The 25,595-nt window shown below is 37.8% G+C and overlaps 1 protein-coding gene across 3 annotated transcripts in view; it reads left to right on the forward strand.

The window, feature by feature from the left end:
- Positions 1-4,071: 4,071 nt before the first annotated feature.
- ERICH2 (glutamate rich 2) overlaps positions 4,072-25,595 on the forward strand; it is a 30,619-nt gene continuing 9,095 nt past the window's right edge. Inside the window, exons 1-4 of one of the 3 annotated variants that reach the window (XM_061201726.1) lie at positions 4,072-4,399; positions 14,966-14,996; positions 15,205-15,253; positions 23,790-23,977. In XM_061201726.1, coding sequence (XP_061057709.1) covers positions 23,795-23,977 — 183 coding nt within the window. In that variant the 5' untranslated portion in view covers positions 4,072-4,399; positions 14,966-14,996; positions 15,205-15,253; positions 23,790-23,794. The remainder of the gene's footprint in view (positions 4,400-14,965; positions 14,997-15,204; positions 15,254-23,789; positions 23,978-25,595) is intronic. The other 2 variants (XM_061201736.1, XM_061201746.1) reach the window with 2 other exon arrangements.

Consider the following 25,595-nt stretch of genomic DNA (forward strand, 5'->3'; position numbering starts at 1 on the left):
GTTAACATTTTAACTGTGAGAGGAGGAAGCAGGGCAATTTACATATACTTCAAACGATCTCACACTATTGAGAAAACCTGCAAATCCTGCAAAGAATTAGAGGGAAAAGCCAAAGTCAATACACTTCAAATACCCTTGATGTTTCACAGACACTAAGGAGAAAGCATCTTCTGGGTAAGTTCACACTTTGCACAAAATAAATATTAATTCTGTTGTTGGTAATTTTCCAAAAAGTTAATATTTTACAGTTCAGAATTTTATTCCTTAAGTTTGCCTTTGAAGCTGGAAAATTGCTTTTTGAAGTTATATTTTCATAATCCTAGGAATTCAGTCCAAGAATGAAAGATGCCATTAAAGATTTATTTACAAAGATGTCATCAAAACCTTATTTTTATAGTTACTGTTCGACACTTAAATCTTATGCCTAGCATAGTGTCTAATATAAAATAAGCACTCAATAAATATTCTTGAAAGAAGGAATTACCGGAGAAGAGTCGGAAATTTCCGAATTGGAGACTGGTTGAATAAATTATGGATAAATTGTGGTTTATACATACTATATAATGTATGGCCACTAAAAATGTTTTTGAAGACTTATTAAAGACATTGGGGACATAATAAGGCATTGGAGAGAATGTTAAGCAAAGAGGGATGCTAACAACGTGTACACTATCTAATGCAAGTTTTATAAAGTAAATATATACATGCACACAAAAAGGCTAGAAGGAAAAATAAAATTATTGACTAAGGTGGTTTTTATTGTTTTCTTTGTGTTTCTCTTCATCTTGCAAACTGTCATGAGCATGTACTACTTTTATAATCAGAAAAACACTAAATGTTAAACATTCTTTATGATGCTCTGCTAACAATTAGATCTGTGATAAAAAAAAATTAACCATTAAAATTGTGAGTTTAAGATAGTTGTTGTGGGGTGACCCAACATTTTTATAAGTGTGTTTGGCTTTTCCCCTTCACTTTTTTAGAATAAACCCTTACTAGATACATACTTTTGTAATTTATTCAGTGGCCTGAATGCACCAGCCAGAGCTAAATTGTGCTCTACGCTTGAGTATAACACCAAAAATAACTTCTGTACAAAAGTTATAGAGATAGGTGAATTCTTTCTTTTTTTAAGCTTGCCATCCTTTTATTCACTATAAAATACACCACTTATGTCCACACTGCTTAGTCCTCTGCCTACAGGTGTAATGCTCCAAAGCATCCAAAAGTCTAGGGCCCCAGAACTGGCCAAATTCACTCAGTGTTTGAGGAACAGTGACATAGAAGCCCACAACTGATAGAAATTATACACCAGTGGTGACATCTAATCACAGAATATTGAGGGGCAGGGACACCTCCCCTTCTCTCATAATTTCTTTTTTTAATCTTCCAGTTTTATTGAGATATAACTGACATACAGCACTGTATAAGTTGAAGGTGTACAGCATCATGATTTGACTTACATACATCATGAAATGATTACCACAACAAGTTAGTGAACATCATCTCATGTATATACAAAATTTTTAAAAAACAAAAAAATATTTCAGGTGAATTATTTTTAAAGTTATACAAAGATGAAATGTAATGTTTTTTCATCAGAGAGAAATAAAATAACCAACATGGGTTTAAATAGGCCCTGGGCCAGGCACTTTACCTAATGATCTTTAATCCTTCGAGCTACTCTGGATGCGGAGACTTTTATTCACATACATAATATTATGGTAAAAGTAATCATAATAGCTAAGCATTACTGATCAATTGTCATGTGCCAGGCTCTGTGTCAGGGGCTTATTTTCTCTCAGTTCATGTTCTGAGCAAGTAGTGTTATCATCCCCACTTTGCACTTGAAGACCCTGGTCCAAAATGGAAGCCATATCTGTTTAACCACTTCTCCATGTGGAGAAAATACTTTTATTCTCCAAGGTCATTAAACTATTTTTGTCCCTTCTTTCAGGAACAATAAATAAATAATGAGGGCTTCCCTGGTGGCGCAGTGGTTAAGAATCCGCCTGCCAATGCAGGAGACACGGGTTCGAGCCCTGGTCCAGGAAGATCCCACATGCCGCGGAGCAACTAAGCCCATGCGCCACAACTACTGAGCCTGCGCTCTAGAGCCCGGGAGCCACAACTACTGAAGCCTGCAAACCTAGAGCCCGTGCTCCGCAACAAGAGAAGCCACCGCAATGAGAAGCCCGCGTACCACAACGAAGAGTAGCCCCTGCTCACCGCAACTAGAGAAAGCCCGTGCACAGCAACGAAGACCCAATAAAGCCAAAAATAAATTAAATAAATAAATAAATAAATAATGAAATCACTGCATTCTACATATGGGCTTGAGTTCTTCTGTTGCAGGAAAGAGGGGTGAAGAGGAAGTTTAATCAGTTAGATTTGGGGGTTTCTTACATTTCCTTGGAGCAGGACAATGGGAATAGCCAGTCAGACATTACCCATTTATCAACAGTAAGCAAATTCATCAAAACTAATGTTTTAAAAGGTATTGATCAAGAAATATAATGAATTTTCCTTGGCCTTTATTGAACAAAAAGTCTTCAGTCAAACTTAGGAAATAAGGGTGTTCCTATAACAGATGAGGTAGTAGTTTGCTATGTCCTTATCAAGCTAGGGATGTATTTGTCAAGGATTTCACTGAGTGCTCTAAAAAACGTCCATGCTGAAACTTCCATTCTGGCTTTTTCCCTTTGCCTCTTTCCTACCATCCAGGGCTCCAAGGAGATTTAGAGTGAATGTGAACAGATGATTAAGATAATTTTTTTTAATTTATTTACTTTATTTCATTTTTGGCTGCGTTGAGTCTTCGCTGCTGCGCTCAGGCTTTCTCTAGTTGCCGCGACAGGGGGCTACTCTTTGTTGCGGTGCACGGGCCTCTCATTGCGGTGGCTTCTCTTGTTGCGGAGCTCCAGCTGTAGGTGCGCCGGCTCAGCAGTTTTGGCGCAGGGGCGCAGTTGCTCCGCTGCCCAACCAGGGATCAAACCCGTGTCCCCTGCCCTGCCAGACAGATTCTTTAACCACTGCGCCACCAGGGAAATCCCAGGAGAATTTTAAAATAACAGAATCTCCGTATACTCTTGGTTCCTGAAATGGTCCACCTGGTTCCATTTTATTAAAATATAATTATAAAATTTACCATTTTTTAAGCATCTCTACATGTCAGAACTTTATATACTTTATGTCATTTGAATCTGACAACCATCTACCAAAGTACATATTCCCAGAGGGCACCTAAGAGGTTAAATAGCGATTATACCTCATATAGCTATTTAGTGAAATTCGCATCCAGATTTGATTCCAGAAAATGGGCTTCCTTCAAAACACGTTGCCTAGCAACAAATCGACCCTGGTGACTCCCTGCATCCAAAGTGGAGAAAACAAATTCCTTCCTAGAAGCCAAGCTTGAGGGACAATTAGAATTTTCTAATAGAAATGCTTTCCACCCTCTTCTGTGACCAAACCACTTATTTAAGCAGTAAAACCTTCCATTGGCCAATGTCAATTTCATATCCCCCGCTAGTGGGAGAGGAGGGTCCCTGGTTCTAATCATTTGAATCTGATCTGTGGGGAAACGCGTCCAGAGCCCTCCAGGAAACCCATAATCTTTTCAGGGCGACCTAAGGTTGGGGGAACAAGTCCTGCAGGGGACATCGGTTCATCCACATCCACGGACAACCCTCTCTCCCAACTCAAGACATCTTTTACTCCATAGGTTAGGTTTAAAACACTAACGAGGCCGCCCTGCCTTTTCCCCTCTCCCCGCCATGAATAAGATCAGGTATGGACAACGAAATTCCAATCCCCCTCCATTCTGCCCTTCTCAGAGTAACTGGTGCACATGCGGACTCTCAAATGAGTGTGTCCGACGGTGTATGCAGTCAATTCTCTGCGCGATAGGACTCCAACCGCCGACCTCTACAGGACACGGGTCACTGGGGGCGTACCTTCCTAGACTCCCGGATCATGCTCCGCCCCCGCCCTGCCCCGCCCTGCCCCGCCCCTCAGCCCTGCCCCGCCCCCTCAGCCCTGCCCCAGGCTCGCCCCGCCCCTTCCCCCTCGCCCCGCCGCAGCTTCCCAGTCCCCGGCGCGCGCAGTCTCGTCTCCATGGCGACGCGGCGTCTACGGCTCCTCGCTCCCAACACCGAGCCGACCAGGAGCTGGGCTAGCTTTCTGTGTCAACCCTTCAAAGCTAGTCGGCGTGAGAGGGCCACAGGCGGGTAAGAAGCGCCGCATCGACCACGGTCGCCCTCTCCCCATCCCAGCGAGCAGCCTGACCCAGTCTTCACCTCGGACTCCCCCAAGCCCGGCGCCTGAGCCCGCAAACTTCTCTGCCTACTCCAGGTTCAGGCTCTGGCGCTCCAACGCAGCCGAGGCGGCGTGCGAGGAGGTAGGATCCGCGCGGCCGGAGGTGCAGCTCGTAATTGGCTTTCTCCTCTGGCTGCAGTCGGGCACTGAGGAAGGGATATTTGTGTCTGGGTGGGTGTGATAACTGGGCAGTTTTGACAGACGTGTCTACACCACCATTCTCTGACCTGCCGAGTCGCACGCGCCAACTCCTCCACCTCCCCCCCCCAAAAACAATGAAAATAGCCACGTTCCATCCAAGGGCTTCCGGCTACTTCCCTCTGCCCGCAGGCACCCCCCCTTTTTTTTCTTACTTTTTTTTTTTTGAAAATTCTTAATGGCCAATAGGAGCGAGCACTCAGCTGGCTGTAGTTAACACGTCATTACTCCCTAGTCCGAGTTGCCATAAAAAATTTCTGTGGAATTTGAACAAATCATTTAACCTCCTCTGGCCTTGTTTTCATCTTCTGTAGAATGAGGGGCTTGGACAGCGGATCACTTCTAAGGTCTAGTCTCAGCCTTCTGTGAGATAACGAAATTGACTTGAGATTTCTAAAATCAAGATCCTGGGGTCTTTTGACTACTCAAACTACACAGTGCCCCTATAGCATTTTAGTTAACACATAGCATCACTATAAATTTATCGTCTGACTTCCCAGAGGGCATAGGTGAATTGGAGGAATCTGTTATTACCCCCAAGAGACCCCTGGAAGTTGCTTTTTAAAAATAAATCTGAAAAAGACACTGAAAATGTCTTTTGATTTATTTCATTCTCCTAAAAACCAAGTACAATGATCACCAAGTCCACCTTGTTAATTTTTTTTTTCTAATTGAAGTTTTGTTTTTTTAAATCTCAGGAAAACAGTAGCACTGCTCTTTAAGTGTTAAGAGTTTACCAGAGCTGAATTCCAACACCTTTGTCGGATTCCACTGCGCCACTCCAGAATTCCAGAGCTTCCTACCCCACCACCACACACATTCAGCACCACCATTTGAGCTCAGTCTTCAATATTTTCTCCCCCTTCATTGCCCAAGCCAGGCCCAATTGTGCACTTAGAACGGACTTCCTTAGCCAGGGTTCAGCTTCCGCACTGTCCTTGCTAGGCTGTAGGTAATAATAACAATAGTAATAGGAAGAGGAAGAGTTGGAGTGATTATCATTGTAGTAGGAGATAGATGCTACTGTTATTTATTATTAGCTACTTATATTAACCCTCACAGTAACTCTGTAAGGCAGGTAGTATTGAAACCACTAGGTGGCGTTTGGGGGAGCTCCAAGGAGCTCTGGTGCTTTGTCTCCACAAAGAAAGAATTTAGCGAGAGGCAAAGTGATAGATAAGAAGTGATTTATTAGAACAGGACGCCTGTGAGGCTTACAGGAGGGCAGGCAAGAGGGTGCTGTGCCCAGAACTAAGTGAGCTACAGTTTTATAATCAAAGGAAAAGTGGGGGAGGGGGAGCCCCCCTTCTTCCTCATTCTTGAGTGGACATCATGCTTCCATCATCAGTTCCTCCTCCACATTGGGTGGGAGAGTTTTCTTATCCCTACATGGTCAAACTGAGACTCTCATGGTGCAATGGAAATGAGCAAAAAGTGGTAATATATACTAAAATATGGTAAGTCATCTCAAGTTTCAGTATAATGTCACCTTTTCCTTATATGTTTGTTTTTTATGCACACAGAAGAGTGTGTCCTAAGAATCATTAACTTACTGAGTTCACTGGGCAGGATGTGGGTCTCATTTCACTATTGTTTTATTGTTTTGGGGCTTGTCTCATGCTTCTGTTGCATGGTTTTGTTGCTAAGCAAACCTGCCTTCTTGAGTGATCATTAACTTACAGGGGTCTCCCATACTTTTTTCTTTACTTGCAGTCCCCTAGGGGGATTAACTATTTAATCATTCTGTCCCTATTTAATCACTCTGTCCCTATCAGTATTTTTATCCTCATTTTACACTTGAGGAAAGTGAATCATAGAGGGATTAAGGAACTTGCTCAAGATCACACAATTTGCTGGGATTTGAACATAGGCAGTCAGACTCCAGAGTCTGAGCTCCTTGCACTATATTATGCTGTAAAAGAAATATATAAAATTTACAGGTAGTCAGTTTTAATTATGAATGTAACTGATAGATGATCACTGAAACCATTTTATACACATTTGAGACTATGCAATGAAATATTGCCCTCTGCCTGTCCTATTATGTTTCCCCACTAAGCTCCTCTAGGATGGAGGATGGTGCTTAATCATCTGTGTCTCTCCTTCTCACCACAATTTCAGGGCCTGAGCATGTAGCTGCCTACTTATTAAATCATTCTTTGCCTATTAGAATAAAAGGTAGCTTATAAAAACAAATAGCACAAAAGGATAAAATAATTGCACATGTGGGATGAAAAAAAAATCAGTATTATAAGAGAAACCTAAAATGAGAATTTTGTGAAATCTGAATTTTAAATATTGGTAACTCATTTTATAAATCGGTTTTCTGAAGCTTTATAGAATCCAAATAAAACCTATTTGGCCCTATTGGGTGCTGGTTAGTGAACACTTACCTGAAGAGTGGGGATATGAGATGTTTTACATTCTTTTTTTGGTACCAAGTCTTTATAATCTGGTGTGCATATCTCAAATTGAACTAATCATGTTTCAAGTGCTCAATTGCCACATTTGGCATGTGGCTACCATGTTGGACAGCAAAACTCTAGTTTAATATGTTCTTTTCCCTTTGCTTTCTTGTTGCCTTCCTTCCTGTTCCATTCATTTAACAGATATTTATTGAGCACCAGTTTGTGTGACGTGGAGTGCATTAGGTACTAGAGATTTTTTTTTTTTAATGGCTTGAATTTATCTGTTCTTTGTAGCCAAAAAAACTAGCTGAACTAACTAACCCCTCTTCCCTGGGGTTTTGGTTGTTGAGAGAGGCAATTTTTCCTTAAAAGCTAGAGCCGTATCACATAAAAATTAAGAATTGCTGGGAGCCATGTTTTGCATTACTTATGGAAAATCTGTCTGCAATGAGAGAGAAGAATGAGACCCAGGTGGGGAGAAGCGAAGGTGAACAAGGGAAAGCCCCCACCTAAGCCCCGCCCCCACCTAAGCCCCACCCTCTCCTTGAACACAGCTGTAGCCACTGTGTCCCGACTTCCACTTAGCTTGGGTATTCAACTCATGGATTCTATGAGCCAGGGCTTCCCTTTTTGTGCCTGAGCTACCTTGAGCATGGTTTCCGTAACTTGCAACCAAGAGTCCAGGCTCACACAGCTAAGAAGCTAAGAAGCAAGACCTTTCTTTTAGAAATGAGCCCATGATGACCCCCCCACCCTTCTGTGACCTGAACCCCAAAGTACATTTTTATTTACATAATACACAGAATTTTTCAAACATATGTAATCACATAATTATGCCTTTTCAAATCATTTTGTCATGTACATTTTTATACTTATCTAATATCTAAATACATTCATCTTCTGATTAATACTACCCATCTTTCTATGTAAGGCTTTCAGTACTTTTTTTCTTAAAATAAATCTATATCTGCTTTTCCATAGCTCTTTTCTTAGAATTATCCCTCCCAATTCTATGGGCCTTTTTTTAAAATTATAAGAGCATTCTAAAACCAATTAAATTACTTTGTATCATTCCAATGGTTTTATTCAATCAGTGAATATCTGAGTACCTTTAAAGTGGTGTAGCACCCACACTCATGGGTAACAGCCAGTTTCTGCTCTCCAGAAACTTCTGGCCTGGTGGTGCATTCATTCCACCTCTCTGTGCAAGGAAATGCACATATTCTATATGTGCATGTCCTTAATGGATTCTTTTCCTCTACCAGGATTCTATGCTTGGCCTTTTCTTATTCTACATAGGCCATGCCATCCATCCCCACTTTCTCACAGCTATCCCATACATCATCTTTTCTCTTGAGTTCTAACTCTCTTTGCAATAGAACACATGATTCCAGATGACCTACAGGCACCTTCAACTCAGAATTTCCGAAAACAAACTCATTATCCCCCAGAATGTGCTCCTCTTCTGGTCCTTATCCTGGTCATCCAAGCTGGAACCATCAAACTCTTTTGTTCTCCCTCACTTCTATGTCCACTGAGTCTCAGTTTCACCTCTCTTTTTGTTCCAAGTGTACCCTCCTGGCTTTGTGCATCATCATTTTTCCCTGGACTAGAGTTTGACAGACTTTTTCTGTAAAGGGCCAAATAATAAGTATTTTAGGCTTTGCAGGCCATACAGTCTTTGTCGAAACTTTTCAAGTCTGCCACTGTAGCTTGAAAGCTCCCATGACAACGTACAAACAAAGAGCATGTCTGTGTTCCCATAAGTTTCATTTATAAAGGTAGGCAGAGAGTCATATTTGGCCCATAGGTGATAGTTTGCCAGCCCCTGCTCTGGGCTGTTGTAATAGCCTCTTAACTGGTCTCTCCAACTCCCATTCTCTCTCGGGTTTACCCTCCACAGAATTTCTTTTCTAAGATAGATCTAATCATATGATTGTTATTCAGAGCCTGGTTTGCTTTCCATTGCCTACTGGTTAAAATATTTAGCACATGGCAATAACTTTTAAAATTTGATCCCACATACAAGAAGCAGGTAAAGGAAAAGGATCTATCAAGGAAATGCACATAAGCAATATGTAGACAGATAACTACAGAGTGGTGGAATGACTTACCACCAGGACAGGCTACATCTACTGCCATTCTCTAACACATGGCAGGAGTACTCTTCCCATCTACTGACTTGATCTTGACTTGGTTAAATAAATGCCACCTTCATTGTAAAGCCTGACTCAGTCTTGCCCCCTTGCAGGTAGAATTGATCACTTCTCACTCTGTGCTCCCATGGTCTATGTTAATTCTAGTGTTGTAGCTCTTATTACATGACAGCAGGTATGTTAGCTTCTTTTGGTTTCAAGGAGTAGGAGCTGTATTAGTCAAGGTCTCTTGGTTTCAGATGACAAAACTCCAGCTTGTTTTGGCAAAAAGAGAAATCAGATGGCCCATGGTAAAGGCAGAGGTTGATCTGGAAACAGGAACTCAAATACCATCAGGAATGTGTCCGTGTCTGTCTGTCTCTGCCCCCCACACACACTCCACCCCTCCTCCGTCCCTGTCCTCCTCTCTACCTCATCTCTTCATCTCTCATCTCTGATTCTTTTGTATATTCTGCTTCACTCAGGCCACTTTCTTCCTGAAACTTAGAATCATGGCAGTTGAAAGCTCTACTCTCATATTCTCTTACCTTTGTGACAGTTCCACTTGGAAAAGCCTCAGAAAAAGGTGTGGTGAACTTAGCTTGGATCACAGGCTCAATCCTTGGTTCAGTCACTGTGTTAGCTTATGAATTACCATGATGGGTCTGTGCTAGGACAGCACTGCTCTTGTGTTCAGGGGGGCTGGATCTGTCAACCACATAAGGGGGGATGAGCTATAGGCAGACAATACCTTATTCTAGGGATATTTGTAGAAATTACAATACGTGGCAGAATATAGCAAACCCAGAGAATAGGTCTCAGAACTGGATTCTGGAACTTGAAGGTTGTTCAGGGACAGTTCTGTTGGCTGGACTCTCTCCTTCTATCTTTCCAATTCCGCCTCCAATGCCTTCTGACTCTCCTTGGGTATCTCCAGGCCATGAGCTCAAAAAAGAAGGGATTTGACTGATCCTGTTTGGGCAGTATGGAAAATTACATTGGAGCCCCTAGAGGGAAGCATTTAGTATATTACTTTGAAGCTTGGTCTGTCCCATATATATAGGAAGTTAGTACTTTATTTCCCCTATAAAATTCTGAGCTTCTCTTGTATCCCCAGAGCTTATCACAGACATATCTGATACATAGTAGGTGCTCATCAAATGTTTGTTTTAAATAGACATTGAATACTACCTGAAAGTTAGGAGTTACCTAACTGTGTTGTTCCTTTTACCACCCGGATTGTTGAAAGACATCAGGAGCGTCTGCCCATGTTCCAAAAGGCAGAGGGTGTATTTGGTAGAGAGTCGAAGTGCTGATTAAATGAATGTTGTGATGTTAACATTAACTGTAATCAGTAGTTATGAATCTACAAGGTCTGCACTTACATACTGTTCTTTCTGGAAACCATGACTCTAATTTGAACAGGTACCACTGGGTGGAGAAGAGAATTGAAGTAGCACAAGGCCAACATAACAGCTCACATGCCTGTAAGAGGTGGATAAACAAAGAGGTGGATACAAACAGTATTGCAAATTTTACATCGTATTTTTTAATAGATAATATATTTATTTTATTTGAAGTTCAAGAGGTACAATGGACGTAAAGTAAAAAAAACTCCCTCCCACCCCAGTCCTGCAGCTATCTCTATTTCCTCCCCAGTCAACCAATATTATCAGTTTCTTTTATGAAAACATTTCCTTTCAGAGAGATTTTTTGCTATTAATACTCATTTGAAAAATACATAGTTGTGCAATGGCCGTACCTTTTTCTGACCAATTATCAGTCTCTGCTTTAACTTTACCTATGTTCTCAATTACTCTCCTTTTCCCCTGGAGTCAGTGATCTTTCTAAGCAAGTATCATTACTTTAGGGCTTATGTGATTAATTAATTAATTAAAAGTCCTTAGAGCTAGTCTGCTTGTCTCAATCGCAGTAAAGCCTCCTTTTTGTTTCCCTAAGCAATCTTAATCAGCCCCATAGGGCAACGTCCCAGTTTTTTGTTTGGATAAAACATTAAGTTGTTTCTACCATGTCCCTCCTGTGTGCCGGGCACTGTGCTAAACTCTTTACCCAGATCATCCTATTTAATCCTTATATTTTTTTTTTTTTTTTAAACATCTTTATTGAAGTATAATTGCTTTACAATGGTGTGCTAGCTTCTGCTTTACAACAAAGTGAATCAGTTACACATATACATATGTTGCCATATCTCTTCCCTCTTGCATCTCCCTCCCTCCCACCCTCCCTATCCCACCCCTCTAGGTGGTCACAAAGCACCGAGCTGATCTCCCTGTGCTATGCGGCTGCTTCCCACTAGTTATCTATTTTACATTTGGTAGTGTATATATGTCCATGATGATCCAGTGAAGTTGGCACCATTGTGATCCCTGATTTACAGACAGAGGAACTGAGGCCTACAGAAATTAACTTACCCAAGCTTACATGGGAAGTGGCAGAACTGGGATGTGAACCCAGTGTCTTTACTCAAGAGCACAGCTCTTTTTTTTTTTTTTTTAATTGAAATATAGTTGATTTACAATGTTGTGTTAGTTTCTGGTGTACAGCAAAGTGATTCAAATATATATATATATATGTGTGTATATATATGTATATGCACATACATATATATATATTCTTTTTCATATTCTTTTCCATTATGGCTTATTACAAGTTACTGAATGTAGTTCCCTATGCTATAGAGTAGGATCTTATTGTTTTTCTATTTTATATATAGTAGTTTGTATCTGCTAATCCCAAACTCCTAATTTATTCCTTTCCCTGCTTTCCCCTTTGATAACCATAAATTTGTTTTCTGTATCTGCGAGTCTGTTTCTGTTTTGTAAATGAGTTCACTTATATCATGTTTTTAGATTCCACATATAAGTGATATCATATGATGTTTGTCTTTCTCTGACTGACTTCACTTAGTATGATTATCTCTAGGTCCATCCATGTTGCTTCAAATGGCATTATTTCATTCTTTTTTATGGCTGAGTAATAGTATCCCATCATATATATATGATGGAATATTATATATATATGTTATATATATATTATATGTAAATATACATATATATATAATATATATATACCACATCTTCTTTATCCATTCATCTGTTGATGGACATTTAGGCTGTTTCCATGTCTTGGCTATTGTAAATAGTGCTGCTATGAACATTGAGGTGCATGTATCTTTTTTGAATTAGAGTTTTCTCTGGATATATGCCCAGGAGTGGGATTAGCTGGATCATATGGTAACTCTATTTATAGTTTTTTTAAGGAACCTCCATACTGTTCTCCATAGTGCCTGCAGCAACTTACATTCCCACCAACAGTGTAGGAGAGTTCCCTTTTCTCCACACACTCTCCAGCATTTATTATTTGTAGACTTTTTCATGATAGCCATTCTAACCAGTGTGAGGTGATACCTCATTGTGGTTTTGATTTGCATTTCTCTAATAATTAGCGATGCTGAGCATCTTTTCATGTGCCCGTTGGCCATCTGTATGTCTTCTTTGGAGAAATGTCTTTTTAGGTCTTCCACCCATTTTTGGATTGAGTTGTTTGTTTGTTTTTGTTTTTGTTTTTGGGCCATGCCTCACAGATTGTGGGATCTTAGTTCCCCGACCAGGGATTGAACCCAGGCCCTCGGCAGTGAGAGTGCAGAGTCCTAACCACTGGACCACCAGGGAATTCACAGGTTGTTTGGTTTTTTTTAATATTGAGTTTTACAAGCTGTCGTATATTTTGGAAATTAATCCCTTGTTGGTTGCATTGTTTGCAAATATTTTCTCCCATTCCATAGGTTGTCTTTTTGTTTTGTTTATGATTTCCTTCGCTGTGCAAAAGCTTTTAAGTTTGATTAGGTCCCATTTGTTTATTTTTGCTTTTATTTCTTTTGCCTTAGGAGACTGACCTTAGAAAACACTGCTATGATTTATGTCCGAGAATATTTTGCCTATGTTCTCTTTCAGGAGTTTTTGGTGTCATGTCTTAAATTTAGGTCGTTAAACCAGTTTGAGTTTATTTTTGTATATGGTGTGAGGGAGTGTTCTAGTGTCATTGATTTCCATGCAGCTCTCCAGCTTTCCCAACACCACTTGCTGAAGAGACTGTCTTTTCTCCATAATATATTCTTGCCTCCTTTGTTGTAGATTAATTTACCTTAGGTGTGTGGGTTTATTTCTGAAGAGCCCCAGCTCTTGAGTATTACTCCATACTGCCTCCCAAAGAATTCAATTTTATGAAAGGAGATTAAATGAACATTTCCTAGGTAATGATAAAGCTAGACCTAGCAGAGACTGGGTTTCCATCAGGGGCTGGGATCTGCTCATCCTAGGTTTTTCTTTACCAGGTGAAAATGGGAGGAGAATTTTATGCACTGATGTTTCATCCAGGTAAAGGGTAGAATGTAGCAATCCATAAAGACCCTAGAGCTAGAAAGGAAAGGAAATCTCTAAATATAAAGGGGAGACCCAGACATATGGGTACCCACAGAATGTGGGCATCTGTGGTATGTAAGTACCTCTCAGGAGAGGCCATCTTAGATTTCTTCTGTTAAGATCTTATTTGGTTCATTATTGCATTGTTTTGGCTTCTGAGCTCCACTGCTGTAGAGAATCAGAAGTAAAATCTTTTATTTATCCTAGAGTTTGGTCTTCTACAGCTGTTTTTCCCAAAAAGATGCCTTGCTTTTCTGATGGACTTTAGCTCTCCGTGAGCTTCTCAGAGGGATAATCAAATTAATACATATATAATGTCTGGCTTGATCAGGGTTCCCCAGAAAACGAAACCTAAGGCAAAAGTTTGTGTACTACTGCTTTATTCCAGAGTGCAAATCAGTGTGAGGGAGACACATTTAAAAAGAGAAAAACTTAATGCAAATAAATGAAGCTTCTCTTTTATTGTCTGCAGTTTTGGTCCTGAATTTTATATTCCAGAAATCCCTAGGTATTACTACTTATAATTTTTAAAGCCTGGCTTGAGATATGGGGACAAGTGTTAGGGGAGGAGAGGCAAGTGAATTATTACTTATGAAAAATTTAAGTGTGGCATCTCTCATACATTAAAAAAAAAAACCCTTAAAAGTTGATTTTTCTCTTTACAATTAGAATGAAATTTATCCAGGTATATAAAGGGCTAAGTTATAGGAAAATCAGTCTATATAGACTAACTTTAAAAAGGTACACATTCAAAGAGAAAACATTGTAAGTATTAATAAACTCATAAAGGAACTTATAAGGTAAGAATTATATTTTTAAATACATCTTTGGAGAAAATCAAAGGTTAATTTCTAAATGCATTTATTGAAATAATATTAAAAATACTGTATCTTGAAATATCATGGAAAAACTTCTAGTTCTGGCTAATATACACTCTGTAAAGGTGTTTTTCATAACACGGATGAACTGGAATGTGACAGGTAGTTTGGTTTATGTGTTGTTTTGTTTTGTTAAAGTGGGAGGGAAAAGCAGTGTTGTAAACATGCACCACACTGAATTTATGGTTTCTGGTGGTCAGCTCAGTAGGAAATGGGCGCCTCAACCTGCTGTATTGTATTTGGATCCAGATCTAGGGTCCAAGTTACATAAACCCAAAAAGGTAACAGAGAATTAGAGGCTAATTTAATACATCACTTTTCTAACATGCAAAATTTTTCCTATAGCTCTTTTTACATAAACTCCAAGGTGAAATGGGGAAGCATTAATTTCTCTAGGCTTTTTTAAAATCTAATTTCATAAACCAGAAGAATGATGTTTTTCACTTAGGATGAAAGTAATGCTAAGAAAAACAAAACCGAAATACATGCTTACCACCCTGCTGACAGACCAAGTTCTGCATTCTATTTTATTTATATTCTAAATTTATACAAGTGTTTAAAGAAGTAAATATTTTGGTTTTCTGCAGGAATCATCTAGATAAGACAGAAGCTGTAAAGGTAAGAGTATATAAACTAGTTTTTAGGATACTTTAGTTCTATTTTACCATCAGTTTATATAGTTTTGGAATAACTGGCTTTAGTATTAAATTACATTTTAGCCTAGATAATAGAAATGTTCATATAAAGGTTATGAATAAATTATTTCAAATACCTCAAACTAAAATAATACTGATAATGCTAGTTTTTATTTCTGCTTCTCTTTTAGGCACCAAGATAAGGACAGAATGACCGATTGCTAGTGTTTGATCCAAAGGGTAAATGATTTATTACTTAAAAAGAATATGTTTGACCACCCTTTTGTCCTAAATATTAAGAAGATAGTCTACAGGGATGGTTGAGTGTGGTTGAAAGACTTAGCAATTAAATCCTTTATTATACTGTCTGTCACTCAAACAATGCCTAAATATTTGCCAGTCAGGAATTTCTATTAAGCACATCACTACTGATAAAATACTGGGTTGATTTTTTTTCTTCTCTTTCAGAAAAAGGGATGATTGAACCAAATGAAGCAATGTTAGAGTAAGAATATGTCTCTGGTTGTGCATCTGATCTATCACATGCCTTTTAAGCAATTAGAACTAGATAATGCAATCATTTGTCACCCAATTAAATTTGAAAGGCCAGAAATGCATGGATTAGCACTTAGCTTTTGCTTCAGTCAAAGCAATTGTTACTTAGATAAGAGGACATTTAAAATGAAAACTGAATTTTGATAAAAATGTAGGGGTATAGATAATATTCAAACCTACTTTTTAAATGCTTAAACACCAAGTATTCTGTATTTTACTTATATAACTTTCATCGCTCATTCCTGTTTCACTTTGATACTTGCTCTCTTCTTTGAGAATATCATTTTAAAGGAATACTTACCTTAAAATCAAACAGATTCTTTGTTTACTATGAGAAGAACCATTACCACTAAATTAGGAAAATAATCACCCCAACTAGTTGAAGAGATTGATATTAAAAAAGAATCATAGTCCGGTTTCAATTTGGTAGCTAAATATTAAGTACCTGCTTTGTTCAAGGCACTGATTCTGATCATTCATCAGAGCCCTTCCTGCTATGATCGTCTCCTCTCCCCTGAAAAAAATTCAATTATTTATTCCATGAAAAATTACACTTTGAAAGTTGATTGTAAAACACATTCATGGGGATCAATTATTGATAAATTGGTAGATGCCATTCTAGTGGGATTCTATTCAAATTGATATTATTTTGAATTATTCTGAATATTATTGGCTGGGAAAAATTATACCTTATGCAACATATATTTCAATTTTCATACTGTCAAAGCTAAAAATTAAAATTAGGGTCCACCTTGACTTTTGTTGTAAATTATATATTAAAGATGTATTTTTATACTAAAGAGAAGGTAATGTATTACACATCATTGACAGAGAATCTGTGCTTATTTCAGATTAAATGTTATAGACAACCAGAAAAAAATAAATGCCCCATTAAGTATATTAATCTGGATGTAATTATATATTATATATCCTATTACATGGTTGAATATCTTTAAATTAAAAATCTAAGAAAATTTTAGTAGTCTTTGAGGGAAATAGGATATAACTTTCAGTAATACTAATGGGAGTTAGTAGTCATTAGTGAAAATAAATTCTGTCATGTCTATGAACCCCGATGTTCATAGGCTGTGATAAGCAGTGTTGGAACTGGAGCAAGGGGTAACCCACATCCTGAGGTAGTTAAAACCCAGCAGGTAAATCAAATGCAGTCTGGGCCGAAATAGAAAAGCAGAGTGACGGCCTGTTCTCTTGATCTCATTAATAATTGCATCTGTTTATCAAACTGCTTTTTGCAAGGGCAGTATGATCATGTTCCCTTCACTTGCAGAGAAGAGTTTAGGTTTGGGTTTGGTTTGGTTGTTGTTTGGAGTGAGGGAGAGAGGGATAGGTAGGTAGCCAGTAAGCTTCACAGGTGCATGGCTTTGTCACCTCAGGTACTCCACCCAGAGGTGAAGGTAAACAGAGCCAGTCCTGGGAAAAAAAGATCAAGTAGGAAAACAGAAAATCATGGGGGACCTTTACTTGAGGAACAGTGTGACTGACCTACAGAGTTGATGGATTTTCTCAGTATAGCTTTACATTCCACTCTCCACCCCCCTTCTGGCTCCATAGTCTGGAGGCAATTCCACAGGCAAGGGGAATTTCCCAAAAGGTCCTATCCAGGTTGGATTAGGGAAAACTAGAAATTTTCTTTCCCCACCAGTTCTTTGCCTTAATCTTCTGATTGATTCTTCATTCTAATCCGAGCCACAAGGAGTGTGTTAACTTTATAAACCAGGAGTTTCAAACTTCTCTGTACACAAAGCCCAAATAACTCATTTCCGTTTTTCCTCATGGATCCTGTCTGTCAAAGATTTTGTCTACCCAAAAAATGGCACTTAATTAACAAACTATTTTCAGCAGTAAAAGTAAAGTATGTCTTTAATGCGGGACAAAGTGTTATAGATCTTGGACCTTTGATCTGTTGGCTTTTCGTCAAGCTGTCAAGTACACATAAAGATGTGAGGGGAAAATGGGTAAAGCAAACCCACAGCACTCAACTCTTGGAGTTTGAAAAAATTGCATCTATCGGTTATTCCATAATCGTATATTTTATCTTTTCTAAAATGTATGACACATTATTTTTTACTCCCATTTTTGCACTTTAAGTAAATGCCTCTTTAGATGCAGACCAACATTGGCAAGCAAACTTTATACCTCACCAACACAAGTCTCTCTAAATGTAGTGAAGACAGTCTCAGAAAAGTAAGCTTTAATTAATTTTGTTTTTAGGCTCATGGTTTTTTGGGGTTTTTGTTTTTGTTTTTGTTTTGACCACACCTCGCGGCATGAGGGATCTTAGTTCCCTGACCAGGGATCGAACCCGTGCCCCCTGCAGTGGAAGTGCGGAGTCTTAACCACTGGACTGCCAGGGAAGTCCCTCATGTTTGATAAATGTAAATCATTTTAAAACAAAGTTTAAAATATAAACTTTAAAAAATTATTAATTCCAATAGAAATTTGGGGACATTTCATAAATATGCCTAGTGTGCTTAACGTACTAATTAATTCTAAAACCTAGGTTATCCACCCTCTGGTGTAAATATGTTCCAGTGGGATACCTAACTTGACTAACTCTCTAACCTTAGTAGATACTAAAGTAAATACTTCCCATCTTCCAAAGTAAAAATTTGAATCTTTCCTCAATTGTAATTGTATTTAAAGAAAACACATTTTAGAGTATACTGGTTATCTATTTTTGTTAAATGGTTAGAAGCATTGTTATCATAAATAATGTCACTTTCTCAAATGAAGTCAACAGATGATAGTTGAAGAGCAGGTTGGAGTTTGGTCCTCTGCTTCTTTGAGACTGTATACAAGATAGACTTTATATCAGAAAGTGAGCAGAAAAGGAATTCACATTTTACTGTTAAAATGATGATTTGGTCGCTTCTCATATGTATTTTTATGGCATGTTCACTGCTTCTCAAATAGTAATATCCTATTTATCTTCAGGTCATTGAGTATGTTGGCTTCCTCCATGTTAGGACATTAAGATTATTAAAGGCATTTCAAATTATTCAAATACCCAGAACTAGACTAGCTAAATTCCCTTCTTTAGGGATATAACTTAGTGAATATATAAGTACCATATTTCATAGATTCTGAAGCATGCATATTTTAACATCTCTACTTGACAATGCTTTTTCTTTCTTAATAACAGTATGTCTTATAATAAATAGGTGATATCTTTGGATGGACCTAGAGATTATCATACTAAGTGAATAAGTCAGACAGAGAAAGACAGATATTATATGACATCACTTATATGTGGAATCTAAAAAATAATACAAATAAACTTATTTACAAGACAGAAACAGACTCACAAACCTAGAAAACAAATTTATGATTACCAAAGGGGAAAAGTGGGGAGGGATAAATTAGGAATATGGAATTAACAGATATACACTACTATATATAAAATAGATAAACAACAAGGTCCTACTGTACAGCACAGGGAACTATATTCAATATCTTATAATAACCTATAAAGGAAAAGAATCTGAAAAAGATACATATATATGTGTGTGTGTATATATATGTATCTGAATCACTTTGCTGTACACCTGAAACTAACACAACATTGTAAATCAACTATAGTTCAATTTAAAAAAAAAAAAAGAAAAAATGGTATCTTAGATTCAATGAAATACTGTAATTCATGGCTGGGAAAAGGCAGTGAAATCCTCCTTTTATCTAGATTAGATATTAGAGTATATGAATTCTAGTAATTACTTGTGGTGACCTTTGGCATAATAGGACTCTCACCATGCTAGAAACTGAATACTTAAGTGACTTCTCAACTTTTCATGTGTAGGGTTTCTTCTTGGATGCTCTCTTTCACAATTAGAAAATCAAGGAGGGCAGAGGTAGAACAAATGTAAAACATCTTTGCTTTGTATTTTTCATCAACAGAGTGGGGTTTTGCTTTAGCAGCATATACTGGGGAGGTGAAGATTCCATTCCCTCCCATAGTATTAAGAATATAACAAGCTGTTCAGCATATTTGCTAAAGCACTGTGCAAATCACTAACTTAACTACTAATGTTCTAGATTCACATTTCAATAGGGATAAAACAGAGCTACCATAACTTAGGGGAAAAAATAATAACACTTTACATCTTTTTATATCTTTCCATGAAAACTAGAAGTTGAATTTTTTAAACTCAGTACAGGAGACATATTAAAAGAATCACATTAAAGGAGATACAAAAAACGAACTTGGGGTTATTTTTCCACCAGCATGGGTGCCTGTCTTTGTAAACAGAGTGCACCACACAAGAATCCTCTGTTTCAGTGTGTTATCTGTTGACATGAGGTATCAGGCTTGAAGGCTAAAGGAGAAAATTAACCCATTTATATCTCAGCCATTTAATGAAAAAGCAGGCTACTTTGTATTATGACCGGGGGTTAATATTAGTGTTGGACTCCATAAGCATAGCATTTATTTTTTTTAATTTATATTTATTTATTTATAGCTGCGTTGGGTCTTTGTTGCTGCAGGTGGGCTTTCTCTGGTTGCGACAAGGGGGTCTACTCTTCGTTGTGGTGCGCAGGCTTCTCATTGCAGTGGCTTCTCGTTGTGGAGCATGGGCTCTAGGTGCGCGGGCTTCAGTAGTTGTGGCACACGGACTCAGTAGTTGTGGCTCACGCGCTCTAGAACACAGGCTCAGTAGTTGTGGTGCATGGGCTTAGGTGCTCCGCAGCATGTGGGATCTTTTCAGACAAGGGATCGAACCCTTGTCCCCTGCATTGGCAGGCAGATTCTTAACCACTGAGCCACCAGGGAAGTCCCAAGCATAGCATTTAGCAATGGTAAGAACTGACTTACAAACTTAAAAAAAAAAAAGAAAAAAGAAACCTGAAGGCTAGTATTCCTTAAGTAGTTTTATTCCATCATATCACAATGATATGCCAGGAACATTCAGGTAATGGATTGCTTATATGCTCTACGTTAACTCTGAAAAGATTCTAAGAATCATTACACAATGACAAATGCCCAATAGAAATAGAATTTTAATCATTAGTAAAACTTATTTTTAATGCTTTTCCACACAGAAGATATTGCATTTTAGCTATTTATTGTTGGTCTATTATATTGTGTGTTTATATTAAATGTATGTATGAACCCATATAGAACCTTAAACAGAATTGTGACCTAGAAAAGTGTTTTTTCACTATCTACTTTAACATTTAGTAAGGAAGTCTCTTCAAAAAATATTGAAAGTAAAATCTCTTTAAAGAATTTTACCGAAAATAGAGTATCTCCAAAGAGTATTGAAAATAAAGATATAGAAACAAATCTACAGTCTAAGATACGGTCATCTTCCTTCTTAAAAGAAAACACAGGTAATAATATTAGTTTTATTTGAGTAACTGTAGCTTCTAATTCAGCCCTCCTTCTCTAGGACCTTTGGGATGTCGACAACTTGTAGGTCTGGAGCGGGTTGTGGGAATCAGTAATTTTTCAAACTCAGGTACCGGATGATTCTGATATGCAGTCAGGTGGGATCCATGGGTATACATTACATAAAATGATAATGATAGGGTATTCAATTTTAGAATGATTTGAAATACCTGTGAAAACATTAACAAGTTCCGTCCATTCAACAATGGTTTACTGAGTGCCAGGCACTTGTTTAGAAGCTGTGGATATAATAGTTAGCAAATGGCCAAGATCCTTGCCCTTATGGAGTTCACATAGATAGCCAACTATTAAACACTAATAATAAACAAACACAAATAATACAGCGACAGGTTGGGATGGGTGCTATAATATAAATAAATGGCACCTGGAAGAGGGAGAACTACCTTAGATCTAGGGATCAGGAAACCTCTCTCATGATACTCAGTGTTTGTGAATTGAATGAGTTCCTGTGACATCACATAAAGTTCTTAATTCCCTATTATGACCATCCCTGATGACACCAGTGTGATGAGTCGGTGAACAGGCTGGGTACACATTGGAAGATTAGAGTGGTTATGAGCCGACAGAGACTGTAAAGGAAACAGGTAGATAGACTGAATAACCCAGGCATCCCACTCTTGGAAGGACTTGTTATCCCTTTTGAGGATAGATAGTACTTTTTGCTTAGAGTGAGGAGTTTTCCCAACTTTTTCTTTTTTTGGCCTGCTTTTTCTTAACATTGTCTTCTCTCAACCTTTCCTAGATTTCCTCATTTTCTTCTTTCTAACACCAGTGTTTCTACACTATTTAGAGTAGCTCATGGCCACACTCCCGTCAAAGAAGACATCTCAAGACTTCCCAGACACTCAAAGTCTTACAAGAAGGGGATGATGTAGCACAAGTTAAGGTTGAAACTGTGAAATTCATCTGTAGAGCCAAAAATCTTGGCAAGCTCAATAGTGTTTCCCAAAGAGATAATTTTAGGAAACACAGGGTAAATTTTTTAAAAATTACTTTAATAGTAGTATATTTTAATGTGTATTAGAAAAAAATAATATAAGACCTGGTTAAGAATATGGACTCCAGAGCCAAACTGACTCGCAGATCTACCTTAATTAGTGGTGTGAAGTTGGGCAAGTTATTTAACCTGTGTGTCTGTCAGTTTCATCTATGAATGGGATAAAAATAGTACACACCTCACTGAGAAGGTGAGAGAATTAAATGAGTTAATATATGTAGTATTCAGAAGAGTAATGGCATATAATATTTGCTATGATTATTATATCTTACTTTCATTAGTACCTCCATCAGTTTTGTGGATGATAATATTTATGATCTGGCAAAATTCCTAAGTTAAAAAAGTAAATTAAAAAAAAATTAAGTAAATAGTATAGGTGATACTCTCATATAGCAAAATGGATGAAGATAGTATATTACTGAAATTTGGAAAATGTTTCAATAGCTTGTGCCATGGAGGTTTTACCTCTTAAATATTTCTCTAATATGTCTCCTCCTCTCAATCCCTATTTTAACAATGACCTGTCAGCCATCTCTTTCACCTGGACTTTTTAAAGACACCGCTAACCACCTCTCTCCCTGCTGTTTTTTTTTTTTTTTTTTTTCTGTCTGCCTTCAAATACACTTTCCACCCTGGTATCCAGGTATTCCTTCAGAAATTCAGAATTGATCATACTTGTTTCCCTACTTAAATCTTTCATGACTACTTTGTTTCCCTACTTTTAAATCCTTCATTCTTAGGATAAAGTTCTAACTCCAAGGCCCACAAGACTCCATTATCCAGCTCGTACCCCTCTGGCTACATCTGTCACCATTTCAGCCTCAACTTTGACCCATACGCAACAACAAAGTGCTTGTAGCTCCACACACATTCTTTTTTCACTGGTTCATGCTGTCCCCTCTCCTTGGAAAAACTAATCCACTCAGACCAGAATGGGGCTCTCCTTTGGGCTCCCATGTACCTAGTACACATCTTTATCACTTACTGCCATACTGTTTTATAATTATCCATTATGTTTCTGACTCCCCAGTTAGAGTGTGAGCACCCTGAGGTCAATGACTGTTCATTTTTGTGTTCCTGGGGCTCAACATAGTGCTGGACACCGAATGGGTAGTCAGAGTGGTGCTTATTTTTTATTTTTCAGTCATCTATGTTTGGTCATAGGTACTATGACTTGACATTAAGAAAAATCATTAATAATGTTATGTAACTTCTGGTTATATCTGGAACACTTCACATGTATCTCTTCCTAATTTGTGTGTGTGTGTGTGTGTATGTGTGTGTGTGTGTGTGTGTGTACAGAGAGAGAGAGAACTTTATTCTCAAGTATCCAAGCAGTGACTACTTGCCTAAGAGGAATTACTTTTCAACCTCTATAGTCTTACTTTTACTTTCCAAGCTCTTTATTTTGCATTTGCATTCCTATAAGAACAATTTAAGAAAAGTATTTCTGTGGATAGAATAGCATTAATTTCTTTTTTCTGGAAGTTATTATGTTCTTTATAAACAAAACCGTTTTCCATTTATTACGATTTCAAGCACCAAACAACACTAACATCAGCTCAGTATTATCGGTTTGGGTTTTTTCCTGTTTCACTTAGCAGTTTTATTACCTTTTTCGGAAATGGAAATCAGGTAAATTTATTGCAGTGATGTTTAGTCATGAAAAAAAATCCAGAACAGGAGGACATATAGTAAACATGTACACTTGCTACATTATAATTTAGGAGTGACCATTTTAAATTTTTGAATACGTTTCAATATTTATTGATTAAATTATATGTATTCTTTTCTAGGTGAAATGAGCAAAAATGTAGTCATTACGGAGCAGGAGAAAAATAATGAATGTTCCCCTGAGGATACTGATGATAAGTTGTCTGAATCAACAGATGATGATGGTGAGGATGATACCAGTGATGAAGATAATGAGGAAGACAGTAACCCTAATAAGGATACTCATGCCCCATTAGAGTTAATGACAGAAGTAAGTTTTACTCGTATGTTATAACTCAAGAAACTTAAAAATATTAAAATAGCTGAATAGTATATAGTCTTGCAGACTAAAAATAATAGTTAAAATATCCTTGCCCACACACAGATGCTTACCTCGTTACTCATCTTTCTTACTACTTTCACCAGGGTAGAGGTGAGAGAAGATCCTAGAAGTGACTCAGAGTATTCTGGTAAAGGCAGAAGCAGGAATAAGAGAAGTTTTGGCATAAAACTCTTCAAAGACTGCTTTAAGAAAAACTTTCCACTTACTGGGTACCATGCTAGTTACTTGGGATATTTAGAGATAAGTAAGAAAGACATGACCTTACCCTTGAGAACTAACAGGCACATATTTTGTATATAATGCAATTTATAATAAAATGAAATATGTGCGAGTAGAGGTGTTTGTAAAGTTCTCTGGGAACTGGGAGGATTAAGTGACTAATTGAGAAAAGAAGCAGGAGAAACGGGGTAAAGGAAGGATTTTTAGAGGAAGAGACATGAATGGAATCTTAGAAACTTGAAGAGGGACGTGTAGGAATTCATCTGGTAAACATACCAAGGAGGTGTTCCTGGCATAGGAAACAGCATTGGCAAAGGCATTGAAGCCTGAAACGTCATATGTGAAAATTGTACATAAACGTTTACTGATAATTCTATGGAGAACAAAACAGTTTTACCTCACTTGTTGTGGTGTCACAGTCTACCTTTAATTAATATTACACAACTTCATATATATCATAAGAACTTCGTAACAGTACATTTTCATTTCCCCCTTCTCATCCTTTGTATTTTTGTTGTCATATGTTTTACTTGTACATGTGTTATAAGACCCACAATACATTGTTCTTTTTGTTTTAGATGGTTAGCTATCTTTTAAAGAGATTTTTTTTAATGGAAAATATCTTTTTTTGGAAGACATTTCTGGAGTTCTTCATAGCTCTGTGTAGATCCAAATTTCTACCTGATATTATTTTCCTTTTACCTGAAAAGCTTCCCTTACTATTTCTTATAATGCAATTCTGCTGGAAATGAATTCTCTCAGCTTTTGTTTGTCTGAAAAGTCTTAATTTCACCTTCATTTTTAAAGGATTTGATAGCTGGATATTCTAGGGGGGGGCCAGATTTTTTTCAGTACTTTGAAAGGTTGCTCCATTCTCTCACATTTTGCATAGCTTTAGACAAGATGTCTGCTGTTATTCTTATTTTTATTTACATGTATATGTCTTTTTTACTATCTTTCAAATTTTTTCCATATGTATTATTTTTGGCAATTTGATTATGATATGCCTTGATGTGGCCTATTTCTTCTGTTCATTGAGATTCTTGGACCTATGAGTTTATAGTTTTCACCAGGTTTAGAAAATGTTCAGTTATTAAGTCTTCAAATATTTTTTCTGATCTCTGCCCTCCCTCTCTTCATCTGGGCTACAATTATACATATGTTAGACCACCCAATATTGTCCCAAAAGTCACTGATGTTCCATTTTTTCCATATATTTTAAAAAATATTTATTTACTTATTTATTTTTGGCTACACTGGGTCTTAGTTGTGGCATGCGGGCTCTCTAGTTGTGGTGTGCAGGCTTAGTTGCCCCACAGCATGTGGG

The sequence above is a fragment of the Eubalaena glacialis genome, chromosome 1, assembly GCF_028564815.1.
Source record: "Eubalaena glacialis isolate mEubGla1 chromosome 1, mEubGla1.1.hap2.+ XY, whole genome shotgun sequence".
Classification (NCBI taxonomy): Eukaryota; Metazoa; Chordata; class Mammalia; order Artiodactyla; family Balaenidae; genus Eubalaena; species Eubalaena glacialis.